Below are 15,693 nucleotides of genomic sequence, written 5' to 3'. Positions count from 1 at the left end.
AAATAGGCTATTCTGGGGTTTATTAACAGAGTGTTGTATGTAAGACACAGAAGGTAATTGTCTGGCTCTACTCAGCACTGGTGAGGCCTCAGCTGCAGTACTGTGTCCAATTCTGGGCACCACACTTTAGGAAAGATGTGAACAAACTGAAGAAAATCCAGAGGAGAGCAAACATAATGATAAAGGTCTGGAAAACCTGACCTATTAGTAAAGGTTAAAAAAACGGGACATGTTTAGTCTTGAGAAAAGAAGAGTGAGGGGGGAACCTTCTTATATGATAAGAGCTGTTATTAAGAGGACTGTGATCAATTGTTTTCCATGTGCACTGAAGATACGACAAGAAGTAATGAGCTTAATCTGTAGAAAGGAGTTTTAGGTTAGATGTTAGGAAAATCTTTGTAACTGTAAGAACTGTTAAGCTCTGGACTAGACTTCCAAAGGTGGTTGTGGAATCCCCATGGTTAGGGGTTTTTAAGAACACGTTCAACAAGCACTTATTAGGGATGGCCTAGGTATACTTGGTCCTGCCACAGAGCAGGAGATTGGCTTGGATGGCTTCTTGAGGTTCCTTCCAACCCTACATTTCTACGATCTATGAAGAAAGACACCTTTTAGTGATGTGTGTTAATAAAACCATCTCTGTCAAAAGGTCAGACTCTTTTAGCATTAAAAAGCATACGACACTGAAAAATTGAAAAATAGTATGGCCTGTGTTATAAATCTACTAGCAGAAGACTGCAGAAAGCTATAAAACTCTGTGTTTAAGCATACATATTATTGACTTTTGATGAATCCTGATTTTATAGTGTCTATGACATAAAAATTTCCCTCATTCTGTGAAACTGAAGGCTCAGTACAGATACACTGTTTTACCTTACCCTGATGTTTATTTTAAAATTCTGACTACATCAGGAGGGGGAGAAAAGACACATAGTTAAAACTGGTTTCAGAGTAACAGCCGTGTTAGTCTGTATTCGCAAAAAGAAAAGAAGTACTTGTGGCACCTTAGAGACTAACCAATTTATTTGAGCATGAGCTTTCGTGAGCTACAGCTCACTGAATAAGATAATAAAGGAACCTTTGTTCTGTTACACATATAAATATCTTTAGAATTGTTTTTAATGTCTGGAAATGACAATTCCAAAATTTGATAAGATGTTTTCATCTGATCTGTCCTTGCTTCTGGATTTTAAAAATAGTTTAGTGGAAAAAAAAGTTAAGCTTTCCTACCATTAGTATAACAATCAAGATTGCTTTGCTTCTGCATCTAGTCCTGTATACATTCCTTAACCTACAACAACAAATCACAAGCTTTTAAAGCTAGAAGGGCTTTTGATTGCATTGTTAAAGTGACTACCTCAAACTTTGATTTCCTCCAATAACTGATTTGTGCTGCTGTGGTTCACCATATGGGTATCAGGACTTAAATGCAATCCCAAGGGAGACATGTTCCATAAAACATGCTGGAGCCTTGAAGGACAGTATGATCTGTAACATCACCTAGCTCAAGGTGTAATTGCCATCCAGCAACAGTGCTAAGATTCCCAACAGCAGAGAGTTGCACATGCTGAAGGACAGAAAGATTTTCAGGAATCCATTATTCTCTCAATAGGTCAACAAGTTTATGCTTTACAATGATGAATACTGCTGAAGAGAAGATGGGCAGATTTTCACATAATAAATGCCACTACTACTATACAGTAGCTTTAATTATATGCAGTGCCTCAGATGTTTAGTATGCATTAAAAGATGTCTTCAGACAAGTGACCATGCTCCTTTTTTTCCAACAAATAAAAATGTTGTTGGGCCATCCCCTTTTTCTATGGAAAAGGCATAAAAAGGTGACGACTCCTTTAATACGAGACAAAACAACGACATTCCCAGCACGGTAGACAAACTTTACTTCTCATGAGACTGAAGGGAGGAAAATATTGTCTTGTCATTAAGGCAATGGAATGGGAATCAGGTATCTTGGCTTCGGTTCCTGGCTGTGTCATAGACTTCTTATGTAACCGTGGACAAGTCATTTATCTTTTCTGTGGTTCAGTTCCCCAGCAGTCTTTCTTATTTCACAGATGAGTTTTGTTGTCAGGCTAAATTCATTTTATGTCTATGAGGCACTTAGATACAAGGATGATAGGAGCCATATAAGCACCTACTGCAAATAGCTAGGTCGTTGTAGTACCAATGATGATTATGGTATTGCCTCTTGATAGCTAAATATTAACGGCAGAGACGTGACAGTCTTGAAGAAAGAATGGAGGGAGGAAAAACAAAATGCGGAGAGCAGGATTTCTACAGTTAGTGGTGATTTCACCGACACAGCCAATGTATTCTGCTAATCGCTGCATCCTACGCATCTCCTTTTTGTCAGATGAGAAATGCCACCTTGCAGTAATGACAAAAGCGTGGCACTCGTCTACTTACAGCTTCTTTGCCAATTTCCATTACATAATGTGGATTTTCTGATGCATAAATCACTGCTGTTGCCATGATACCTACTTTGTTATCATTTATTTGTTTTGTGGTAGAGCCAAGGGGCCAAATCTGTGGACATGGGTCCCTTTGTGCTAGGCCTGCTGCACACATATAACAGCCCTTGCCCTGAGGAGTGTATGTTCTAAGGGTGAGATGCTGTGCTACATTGCTAAGCGGCGCAGCACAGAGCTCACAGCCTGGGGAGTGGAGGGGGAGCCTATATTGGTTGAAAACTATCATTGCACTTTCCTGATTGCGGGTGCTTCAGGGCCCTGGATGTAACTTAGACACGCTGCGGGGGGGTTGGGTGGGGCTGTATCACAGCAGCCTCCCAGTCTGCGCTTTGGGTCACGGCGCTGCCCGGCATCTCCAGAGTGGTGAGCTGGGATCCTGCCCCAGCCGCGCTCCTTCTGCTCCCAGCCCACTCCCTCAAACTGTGCAAAGGTGTCCTAGGGAATCAGCTTTATAGCTGTGTTCCACAGTGCCTGTGCTGGCATAATCCTCCCTTGTCTGGACCCAGGATTTTTAGGGCTCTCTGATGGGCCTACAACACTTGTATGCACATAAAGGCCCTGGGGTGTGTGAGAGAACCTTACCCTATGTGTGTATGTTAATTATTATTAATTATTTTTGTTAACACATGATATATTTAAAGCACAATTGTGCATGAAAGCTGATAGTAACAGAATAGAGTGTATGAGATGGTAACTATAGGCCAGTTAGCCTGAAATCAGTCCAGGGGAACAGTATGGAAAAGAGGATACAGGATTCAATTGATAAAATACTAAAGGATAGGAATATAATTATTGCCAGTCAACATAATAAACAAAAATAATGGTGTAACCCCTTTGGGGTTTAGAGAGCATGGCCCCTTTAAATCTTTTTCCTAGCAGGGAGGGGGAGCAGTGAGAGAAACGAGGGAAAGTCAGGTGTGGCGCTGGAGTTTCAGAGAGAGAAGGGCTGCAGCCTGGAGGCCCTGGACGAAGTGAAGCAGAGAGAACCTGCCTGAAGGCTGGGAAGGGCAGGGCGGCCAGTCGGGGACACCCCAGCATAGGAGCCAGGAGGAGCACTGTGCCAGGGAGGAATCACCCGAGAAGGACAGGCCGGAGCTAGACCCAGTGCTGCATGGGGCCGTGAGTACTGGGGCTTGTGACTTTGCATTGGGAATAAGGAGGGAGGCTGTTAGCTAGTTAAGAGGGGAGGCTGATGCCCTGAGTGACTTTGCAGAGAGTGGCAGATGAGGGCACCAGAGGGGTTTGTTGGGGGAAGTTCACTGGCGCGGACAATGACTGGGAGCACCCAAGACTCACCATTGAACTGGACCTTTGCTCAGGCCTCCTGAACTCTGTGTGCAGACACATTGCTGGGTGTCTGCCCTTTCAAACTGTGCTACCGCTGGGCCTGTGGGACCTTGGTTTGGATGCAACTCTGTTCTACTGCTCCCCCTATACTTCCCCTTTTTGTTTTTCTCCTCTCATCCCTCTGTAAATAAACATTTCCCTTTCCTATATTCAATGTACTTTTCCAGTGAGGGTGTGTTCACTCTGGGGGGTTTGGAACAGGTGCCCCTGGGGTGGAAGGAACTTTCCCTGCTGCCTTCCTGCGTGTGCCGTCTCTTGGCCAGAGCTGCACAGATAAACAACCCAGTGGAAAACCACAAGTATTTGGGGTTCTGGAAATAGAGTTTAAGGGGAAGTTCTGACCACAGGTAAATAATTTAGCCACAGAAGTGTCCTGGCAATGAACTGACGTAGATAACAGGTACATGAGATACATCTAAGACCAGCCTGCTTGCTTGCCTAAATATCTTTTCTTAATAGTTTCTTATGGATGTGATTATTTGTTTTATTATAATAGGGCTATAGGTTTATATTAGATTATATTTTGGCTGTAAACAAGGGACCTACAGGCCACGTCCTGTATGTTGAGCTAAGGCAAAGTTAGTATATATATGTTTGGGACCTTTCACCTAGATAGATGGTGATGAGCTAAAGCATAAAGTCCACAGATGGCGACCTTTAGAATAGAGGATGAGTTGAGGTAGGCTGGCAGAGAGTGCTTCCTAAGATCATATCCTTTTAAACACAACTTGGAAAGAACCAAAATAACTGGTTAGCATAGAAATAACAAATTTGATACCTACTCACAAAAGGGCAACGGTAACAAATTGACATATATGATAAATTGAGATAATTGATATTAGTACTAACCTATAGAAAACAGACACCCCAACATTAATAAGGTGAGGAAATACAAATAAGGTAAAGGGGAAAAATCTCCTATTGAATATGGATCAAACATAACGGTGTCAGCGTAACATACAAGCAATCCTCGACTTTCCGATGTTTGACTTACGATGAATGGCATTTACGACATTTCTGAATTGACATCCTGATTCGACTTACGACAATTGGTTTCGACTTTACAATGCTGGGCCCTGCATGGAGTGTATTGTGGTTCCAAGTTACAATGTTTCCACTTACGACGCAATTTTCAGGAACCAATTGTGTTGTAAATCTGAGGACTGCCTGTATTATAAAAGTGGCATCCCAGGCCAGGAGCGGTAGAAGAGGGAGTTGTAATCCTTGGGAGGTGCCAGAATGGTGGCCATTGGTGATGATGAGGAAGATGATGGCTAACACTTCAGGTTGTTCTACAAGGGATGGTGTGAGTATATGGATGTGCAGATGTACATTCTGTACTATATCTACCTTACTGAGTTGGGGTGTTTGTGACTGTGCTAAATATATTAATAAACTATATTTGTAAATATAAAAGAGTTGCTATAGTGTGAGTGTTGCAAGTGTGCACATCGGGGTTCCCAGCTATGTAGTAATTTGAATAATACTGGGCCTTATCTTAATAATATCTTAATACTGGGTCTTATCTTATCTGGGCCTTATCCTGTCAACCCTCAAAGTGACAACTGGGAATTCTTAAGTAATCAATGGTTTCAGAGTAGCAGCCGTGTTAGTCTGTATCCGCAAAAAGAAAAGGAGTCCTTGTGGCACTTAGAGACTAACCAATTTATTTGAGCATAAGCTTTTGTGAGCTACAGCTCACTTCATTAATACATAATCTAAAGATTGGGCAACAGGACCCGGGAATGCAGGCCATTCCTATAGAATGGGGGAACTGTAACCTGGAAAGTAGTGACTCTGGAATGGATTTAGGGCACCATAGTGGACATGAGCTCCCAGTACAACACTGTAGCAAGAGGGGGACATATAAACAGGGGCATAGTGAGTGGGATCACAAAAGAACCACAAAAACTTAAACTATTTGAATCTATGAATCTTATGCATATAGGATGTGGTGCGAAGAGGGAAGTAATAGAACACACTATTCTGACCTCTTGACTTCAATAGGACTACTGATATAAGTAAGCACTATTCATTGTGACCAGGGTTGCCTATTCAGGTCCTGATAATGCTAATCTAGAAAATATGGTATAAATAAAAGGAGCCACAGATTTTTTCTGTCATATCCATAACAAATTCTAGGTGTACCAAACTAGCAGATTTTTTACTTTCTGAATTGGTGGCATGCCTGTGGTAGACAGAATAACTAAAAGTTACAAAATGTAGCTGTAATGCGTGTGCTTAATCAAGAAGCTAAAGAAATATCCAGAAGAGAAATAAGCCCACTCTCCTGAGCGTTGAGAGATGAACAATGTGTAGCAATCACAAAAAGAAATGCTTAAAAGTGTAAGTATCATACATCCTCAGTTCAAACACAGCTTCTGGTGATGGGAGACGAGACACAAAGTTGTTTGTGTCCTGGACTGACATAGAGCTAGAGAAATGTACCTTAAGATTACTGTGAAGAGGGCAAAATATCATGCAGGCAAATAGAGAATGCATCAATTTTCTGTTCCTGTATGTGTCTATTGGAAGGAGAATTTTCAGGTAGCAGTTTTTGTTTTATAACCAAGATGAAAAATCTGCGCTGAGTCATTAGACTGCTTCCAGTTTAGTCAGTTTTGTACCTAAAAATGGACCTGAACCTGCGAGGTGCTTAGTACCCATGGGATTTGTGGGTGCTAATCACCTCGCAGGATTAGCTTCTTGTCTTTTAATTAAGCAGTCTTTTATTAATGAGCAATTATAGCACGCCTTGCTGTTTTAAATGACAACACCAAAGGCCAAGAGACTTTATCATCTGAGAAATGCAATAAATAATCACTGTGAAATACTCTACATGGAATGTAATTTTTGTAATGAAAATGCATAGATAAAACTACAGGAAAGTGATAAATGCATGCATTTATTGGCCATTATAGATGCAAGAACCTTAATTACTGGAGACAATATGTAGGAAAGAAAACACCCAGCTTGAGCTTCAGAGCCCATCATGAGTTTTTAGCGCTGGCAGTTAGAAAAAATGTTTTACCTGTAAACTGAAGTCATTGATACAGCATCATTGGGGAGGAAAAAAAACATGGACCCCCCGCCAACCTGTTTTTACAGGAACCTGTCACAGTAAAATTGTACTTTAATTGCAGAATGATAATTTCAGCAAATGTGCATTGATGTACTTGTCAACTTAATGAGCTAAATGTAAATCAGCATAGCTCAATTGAAGTCAGTGGAATTACGCTGCTATACATCAGGTGGGATCTGGCCAAAAGGGACCAGGTTATGCATGGTGTAATTTCATTAAGGGTATGAATTTGGACCAATATTCAGTTTAACTTTTTCACTAAGAGTTTTTTGGAGCCATAGTCCGAGGTAAATGTTTTGCGTTCGCTCTTCTTTTAATTAAATTAATTAATTGATTTTTTTGTAACTGTCACTCTAGAGCTTGTATTAAATTCATCCAAGGTGGAATTCTGCTTCATTGGGTTCCATTTAACTGAAATGAAAGACTCAGTATCAGGATGAACTAAGGCAATTTATTTAAACATGTCAGTTCTTAAGGGACACGAGTACTCTGTCCATCTCTTTTCTCACTGGTTCATATGCCAGCTGCATTCTCTTGCTTCCAATTCCATCCTAAAGCGGAATGGCTTATTTAAACAACACATAGTTATAACACAAGTCTGTATGTGCGTAGGGTGGGGAGCAGGGGTTAATGGAAACCTTTGCTTTTCTAAACTAAAATTATGGCAAATTGTATTATATAGCAGTGATGATACATATATGTCAGAAGAGTGGTGTATAGTGCATACACTGTAGTATTCTCTTTAGAATTTGTTTATATACTGCACAGACAACTATAGTTGCTTTTAAGATTAAAAATACGGCTAGCAGAAATATGCAGATTTTTTAAAGCATCTCTGTATTATCTTTTCCTTCCAATAGTGTTGTCAGATCTGTTGGGGCACTTATTTTACAAAAGCAATTCATAACTTACATGCCACTGGGCACTTACTAAGGTGGATCAGGAGAGACACGCTGATTTAAGGAAAGGTTTGCGAAATTGAAAACTGTGGCTAAGTTTAGAACCAACAGAGTAGGGAAAGAAAAGAAAAATGGATCTAAGCCGTGGTTTCCCCTTCCTTATTCTTTTTTAAAAGCAAAGATAGAGCTGTGAAAGTAAGCTAGCCAGCTTTTTGCATCCCTTTGAAAATCTGCCAAAATGTGGCCATGTTCTAAACCTTTGAAAAAAATCTCAGTTTGCATATGTTCAGTAGAGACCTGCTTGAACACGGCGGCTAAATTCTGTGAGAATTCCATCTGCACTGAGCATGCTCCAGCCCAGGGCTCTCATCCCCATCTAGTGTTGGTTCACAGAGAGGATGACTACCTACTACTACTGTCAGTTGCATGGTTAGGTCAAGTGGCCGAGGTTGGTGTGGTAGATCTTAAGGTCTCTGTTCATGACCCACGTGTTGATATGATGCCACATGGTAGAATATGTTTTTTCAGTTTGCTTGTCACATGCACCCACGCACACACACAGAGGTAAGAAACATTATTAAATTTCAAGCAAAGTCAATCACTCAAAGGTCAGAAAATGCCAGGATGGAATTGCCCAAAGGCTGAATTAGGGCTGTGAGGAAAAAGGAGGGGTTCCTGGTTAAAACAGCTGAATGCTAACCTAGAGAATTGCATGCTATCCCTGCCTCTACTGCAGAGTTACTGTGTAATGCTGGACAAGTCACTTATCCCAGACTTTTCATATGTGGTCACTAATTGTGTGTTCCTCATTTTCTGGGTGCCCACTTTGATACCCTGGGCTCTGCTTTGTAGATGTGCTGAACACTCACAACCACAACTAAAGTCAAGGAGACTTGTACTTTGGATGCATAAAGTGCTTTATAGTGCTAAGAACTCTGAAAAATCAGGTCCTAGGTGGCTCAAATTGGGCACCCAATGTTAGCTGAAACTTAATTTCACTGTGCCTCAGTTCCCCATGTGTAAAATGAGAATAATACCACCCCCATCTCACAACGATATTGTGAAACTAAATTAATGTTTGTGAAGCACTCAGATGATAAAGTGATGTGCACCATTGTGTAGCCTGAGCTATAGGTTATGTATTAATTATATAGATTACTTAAGAATTCCCTTTTATCACTTTGAGGGTTGACAGGTTCTTGTCCCAAGATCAGACCCAGTACTATTTAAATGCCTTAAAGGATACAGTTCTGTAGGTTCCTTGCCTTACTGCTGAATATAATAAAGGCAAGCTAGCCCTATGGGATACAAGTGACAAGCCCACGAGGAAATTAATCATTCTGTCTTCAAAGCAGGACTTGAATAGCACACAATAAATAAGACATGGGGCCACAAATTGAACAATGAGGAGAAAAGAAAATAACCCCCATCACTGAATGAGGCAGGCATCCTATAGAAAAACTAATATGCAGCCATGTAATTAAACACTGTATCATAATGCAAGCTCATAAGGGGCTAAATTTAGGTTTCACAGGCAACTTGTGAGTGCTTTGCTTTGCAATCTTAATAGTGTTCTTTTAACAAATATTTTCTGTGTATAATACATGTATCTAGTTTATTGACTTATTTTACTAAGAGTCTAAGGTGCCATTTGGCAAAGTAGTTTGAAATCTTTTTCCTGGAAAGTGCCTTTTTTCTGTAATCTGCAGCAGAAAATGTCATAATTTCATTGGGGACATTAGACTTAAAAGCACACTTCTACTAAATCTAGAAAAAAATAGGAAAGGCTAATTTTATGAAACTTTTCTAATCACTTCAACATCTATTTGTATGCAAATACCTGTGCATAGAGAAATGGGCTATGAGATACAGTAACTGCTACAATAAATGGCACTTTAAATAAACAATTACCTAGATGAATAATTCTGAAGTATGCTAAGACTAAGGACCAGGGAGATTGTTAGTGAAGCCATTGTTCCACCGCTATCAGGCTTTTGGATTGTCATGAAGAGGGACACCTGGATCAATCAATGTTACAGTTTATAAAGTGATAACTATAGGCTTCTTTGCGTCTTCTGATATTTCACTACAACTGCTGGAGCAAAGAATCACATTTGTATCACTTTTAATTTTTAAAAATGTAGAAAAGCAGATGGAATCATAAAACAACAGATTACTTAATTACCTTCGCCCACTGGGATAAATGGAACATACTACAGAATATATCAAAGCAGACACTGATGAGACACTATCAGTTTCTACAGGTATGCAGGAATTTTCCCCTTCAGACATCAGTTCTCTTCAGACACAGGAATATGCCTATTGAATAAATCCAGCAACTAATAATGGTATAACCAAGTACACAGAAGTATGGGAAAGCCAAATCAACTCTATTAAGATATTTCTTTTATGTCAGCCATTCAGTGAAATCTGTCACCAATTTACCAGGGATGGCCAAAGAGTGAAAAAAAAAAGCATGAATATTTCAATTAAGAAATGTCATCAAATGTATGTTTATTTGTGAATTATCACAAACTTTTCATCCAGCTCCATAAAGGGGATAGGAATGAAAACAGAAAAAATTGCTGACTATGAAAAAAATCATGAAACTCACAAATAACATGACCAGTATTATTCAGCCAGCTCCACTGTTTACTCTGTATAACATACATAAGTAAAACTGAATCCAGCTTGTTTTACTAAGCCAATACTTCACCTTCAAACCCAGAGTTCTGTGAGTAGTCTTTACTTACATGAACATTAAGACAACCACACATATTGCAGTACCATGTGGATACTCTTTAGTCAGATTCACAACATTTATATGTTGGCTGATGTGTCATGATGTGATCTGGAATAACATGTATTTTAACTGGTGAGGACATCATGGTTCAAAAATCACAAGTGCGAGTTCTGTGATTGTTTTATTAGGCTGATAGATCCTAGCTGATGATTGCAAATCTACTTGGAATAAGATAGAAAAAGTGATTATAAGTATCAGACCCCGGAAGTTTGTTTTTTAAATTATGTGTACTGTTATGTGTTTTATTTTAAAAATTAGTGTCACCAGATAGGCATGTGCATATATTTGATTACTGCTATCTGCATTAATAGCCAGTACGTTAATCCCTCCCCCATCAGAAACAGGTGTTGATAGAGCCACACAAATTGAAAAGAGTGATCGCTGCAAGATTTCAGCAGACCTCAAGATGTGGTTTTTATCAGTTTCAAATTAATGCTGGTTAGATTTTGAACATTTCAAACCTCACAGTGGATGATTTAAAGTCGACAGTAAAATGTGTGTTACACAGAATAAAGAATGAATACAGAAAATACAGTATTGTATAATTTACTGAAGAAAATAACAAGTAAAAATCATGTTATTTTTAAAACAGAGTTAAGTAAACAAATTTAGACCATACGAGCATTGACAAGAAATGTAAATAACTGATTAATTAAGGTTGTAACTACAAGGTGTCTAAACTACTTGAGACCTAAAACTGCAAATGTTGAATACTGTACCTTAAAATGATTCAAGGGCCTCTGCTTGTACAGTATGTAAAAGATTTGAAAGTGAAAGACCACAATAAAATGTACATACAATACCTGAATTGAAAAGTTTAGTAGCTCAGTGTATATTAACCCCTTTCCACCCAAAGGAATATATTTTCTTTTCACTGGGAATTTATCATATTGTTTTTCCCTAGTCAGGGAGGAAAAGGGTTGATATGAAAAGAAATGTGGTTCCAGTCGGCAGAAAAGTTATGGCACTGCAACTAAACGAACCACCATCCCTAAGCAACATAAAAATATTCTAATATTAAGGATTATTTTACAACTCAGTGGAAATATGCAGTAATGCAATCCATTTCCTCCGTCTGGATGACAAAAATGCAGTCTTAACAGCCACAAGAGCCTGCCTTGTGTTAGCTATAAAAAAAAAAATATTTATATATATATTTATGCAACTACTATGTGTATTAAACAAAATCACTGAATGAATCAGCAGGGTTCTGCAATACTTTGAATCTCTATCTCTGGGAGGGGTGCACTGGAATCTGCAACGCTTCTCGGGAAGGACTCATGATGAGGATAAAAACCCATTTGTTTAAAATCTTAACATTTTTTCATCACATTGTCTGAGAAATGGTCTATGTTGATTTCTGCCAGCATCAGCCAAAAGCATCTGTTGCCTTCATTTCAGCCCACTGTTTGGAAATGGAAGCAACATCCCTTAAAACAAATCCGATAATTAATTGTTCAGTGAACACTGACACTGAAAATTACTCCAATTTCACCATGAACTCCAATTATACAGCCCAATTTCACCATAGTGAAAACTCCCAGCTATTTTTTCTAACCGCCTTGTGCTAACTTTATAATTCTTTATCATGGCTTGTTTAAGGGATATTAACCAACGAAGTACAAGAAACATTCTACTACTCCTGGAAAGAATAGATGTTGTACCGTAACTCACTCACTCACTTGGTTATGTTAGTTTGGCATTGAACACTCAGAATTGTATTCCACATTCATTTGTAGAAGTACAGAAAATTGCTTATTTTTTACCTCCATTGAATTTATTTTCTTAGCAACTTTGTCAAAACTGATCATTGCTCTTTGCATGAAAAGGTTACAGATTTGTAACACAGTTTATCTTTGAGAAACCAGAGAAGAATGCTTGAACAAAAGGGTAGCACCCTGATGAACTAAAGCTTTATTATATTTTTTTATTCTTATGCAATCCCATACCTCAGCCAATAACATGGCATTTGTGCCACATTTCTCAGACTGTAGATGTCCACTCAGGGTGTTCTGAATGAACTATTGTATGTCAATCCACGAAGGGAAACTACAGCGCAGTGGGTAATCTGCTATCCTAGATTGTTTTTTCTTCTTGGACAAGATTTATCCAACAATCTTCTTTCTTTACAGCTACAGCAGCTTAGGCCTCCTTTTCTTTAGAGAGAGGCAAAGTAAATGTCTTACACCTGTAGACCAGTACTGGTGCTCTTGTCCTAGAAATTTTAGCACTGCTCTGATACAATGAAGCCTTCTTTTTCTCCAACTGGTTCCACTTCCGCATACGCAGGATGTCCCGAGCCTCTTCGAAACTTCATTGCAGGCCATCTGCTTGGGCGGCGCTACAAAAGAAACAAGAACAAAATCCTTTTTAGAATATGTAAGGGACAACAACAAGAAAGCAAGTGTTGAAAAGTACCTTGTAATTTCAATTGCCTTGATACTAAAATCCAATTGGCTAATGCTGTAGGGCATTTTGGGAGCTGTGGGGAAGGGATAGATAACCAGAGCTGAAGAAGTTAATCCTTCCTTCTTAACTCATAAGAAAAGTCTGGCACTCTCAAGCAGCCCAGCACTAGCTACTAGTCCTGGGACGATGAGCTAGTGTTGCCTGCTGTCTCCTCCCTCTCCATCTGGGGTTTTGGTAGATCTTCACCGTGCTCTGAGTCACTGGCCAATCAACCCACTCCCAGGCCTGCCCACAATGCCTCCTTTCATAGGCCTGCATAGAGAGTTCCCATCGAGCTCTACGCTGTGTCCCACTGAATGGTCTCTCTTCCACTGCAGAAAGGTGGAGTCCAGGTTGCAATGTGACATGTGGTACTTGGGCCTATAAATTACCCTAATTGTGAGCCTAACTATGGAAAAGGGGATAAAAGTTTATGAAGTGTCACAATAATCTATCACAATAAATGCTGATGGGAAAAAGTGCAGAAGTGAGACAGAAAGACCGAATTAGTCCAAACAAAACAGCCTACTGATATAATTCAAGGACCGTGTTAAGATCTTGCCTGATAAACAAAAACTGTGTGACACCGGAAATCAATTAACCAAAATTGGCATGTTGGAAATGAGGCCTAACTGGTGGACAAAATAATGAGGGGGATGGGCTATTCCACCTATCGCTCCCTTTTGGTGTCCTCAAAAGGAGATTTTTTTGGAGGGGGGGACAGCTGACTATGCAACATTGGCTGACTGAAAAATCAGACTAAGAGGAAGGAGCGAGCTTCACTATCATGACTGCAAACCCCACTAGCTCTGGGGACCCCAAATTGTCTTTGTCCTAAGCCTGAAAGATATTCTGAGGAGACTGGGCCAGAGAGAGGGGACCAGATGTCATCATTACCTCCGCTTCTACTGGCGCCAGCTAAATTTCAGTCACCACCTAGGATGTGTGACTCTGTCTAACCCTTGCCCAAATGTGTTCTTTTTCCTCCCACTCTTTTTTTCTTTCCGATCCCTCTCCTTTTTCCTTCCGTCTAACAAAGGTCTGGCTTAGCCAGCCAAGACTGCATATTTTGCAATTCTGCTGTGAGCCTGGGCTTAGAAAGAGGGAGCTAAAAGCAATGCCCCAAACAGCCAAGGCTGTAACAAGTTTGCTAGGTCTCAGACTGTCTGACAAGACTGTGCCTGTGTTTTTCATACAGTGCGGTTGCAAATGGATCAACATTCAACAGAGATGGAAGCTGTTTTTTCCTATCTTTTTCTCTCGTCTTGTGCATGTTTGTCTTGGTTTGTCTTCTAGGAAACAGGGTTGGACTTTACCGACAATAGCTCTGGCTCATCTCAACTAACTTCTTTTCTTTTTTCCAAGAGAACAGTTATTACCATCTTTAATACCATCTAAGAGACTGTCAAAGAAAGTGTTTTTACTTCGAAAGACTCTCTCCAGCCAAAAAGAAAGGGAACCAGGGATGTTGTTAAAATGAAAGCCTTACTTAATACTTTACATTTCAAATGCTTTAACTGTTTATCCTTCTTCTTCTGTACCTTTTATAAAAGGTTAAAAAGAGTTCTGATGATGTGTTTGCCATGGTATTAAGCCCGAACCTTGTTTAAAAATGTTTGATATGGGGCCATTTCAGGGTCATGTTAACACGTTTGACTCTTTGGGCCCATATATTCCATCTATATTAATACACCAGATATTTCTGTTTCATATCAGTCCTTAGAGCCAAATTCTGGCACTCTTACCTGGGTTTCCAAGAAATTAAAATTCCAATTTGAATAACTACATTCTGCCTGAATAATTTTTCCTGCAGCAGTTTCAAGTAGATGCAGTATTGATCCTTGAATTTTGCCAGGTGTAAAAATTGTGTAGTCAGACAAGCATTAATGCATGGTCTGGCAGGGAGCCATGGGGCACCACCTCGTTGGATAAGGCGAAGAGGATCTGAACAAGGATCTGAACAAATTCCCTGGGGTCATAAGAGGCTCAGCTATTTTGCAACCTGGTGCACCAGAATTGTTTAGGGAGGGTCGGGTTCCCCTGCCAGATTTGGGTGCTGATTTGGTTTTGGCCAATAAAAAAGAGGGCAGTGGGAGATGTCTGGGAACGCGACTGGGTTTGTGGGGGAGGCAGCCACACCCACACCTGACACCTCCTTGTGGCAGTTGTCCAGTGCAGGCACACCATAGGAAAGGCATAGAGTGACCAGATAAATGGCCTCGTAAAGGACTTAAAAAGGAGGTATTGATTAAAGGAATGGAATGGGGGGAGGGTTTGGGGCTCCTATGAATGGTATGGTACGGAACCAACCCCCGCTTTCTTATAGTCCACCTTAAACCTGCTACGGGGTGGGGGGGGAGGGGGGCAGTTGGTATGGTCCCAGTAATGGGTTGGCTGGGAGTCCTGGATGGAAAAAGAGTGGGGGCTGGCAGAAGACATCCCAGACATCTAATAATAAAATCACAGCCTGATTAAAACCATATCAAATGTCTCTGGTACTTCTTTTGGTAGAGCCAGACAACTACATTCTGCCTGAGTAAGTTTCCCTGCAGCCGTTTCAAATACATGTAGTATCTTCATTCCAACCATCCCAATGTGTTTTGTACTGTTAGGGCCTCATCC

At 40.2% G+C, this 15,693-nt stretch overlaps 1 protein-coding gene across 2 annotated transcripts in view; it reads right to left on the bottom strand.

Moving 5' to 3' along the window:
- Positions 1-10,247: 10,247 nt before the first annotated feature.
- PLXDC2 (plexin domain containing 2) overlaps positions 10,248-15,693 on the bottom strand; it is a 402,203-nt gene continuing 396,757 nt past the window's right edge. Inside the window, exon 14 of one of the 2 annotated variants that reach the window (XM_074946056.1) lies at positions 10,248-12,964. In XM_074946056.1, coding sequence (XP_074802157.1) covers positions 12,848-12,964 — 117 coding nt within the window. In that variant the 3' untranslated portion in view covers positions 10,248-12,847. The remainder of the gene's footprint in view (positions 12,965-15,693) is intronic. The other variant, XM_074946054.1, reaches the window with a different exon arrangement.

This window comes from Natator depressus, chromosome 2 (genome assembly GCF_965152275.1).
Source record: "Natator depressus isolate rNatDep1 chromosome 2, rNatDep2.hap1, whole genome shotgun sequence".
NCBI classification, from domain to species: domain Eukaryota; kingdom Metazoa; phylum Chordata; order Testudines; family Cheloniidae; genus Natator; species Natator depressus.
Note: the sequence above shows the minus strand (reverse complement) of the source record. Positions and strands in the feature narration are given on the sequence as shown.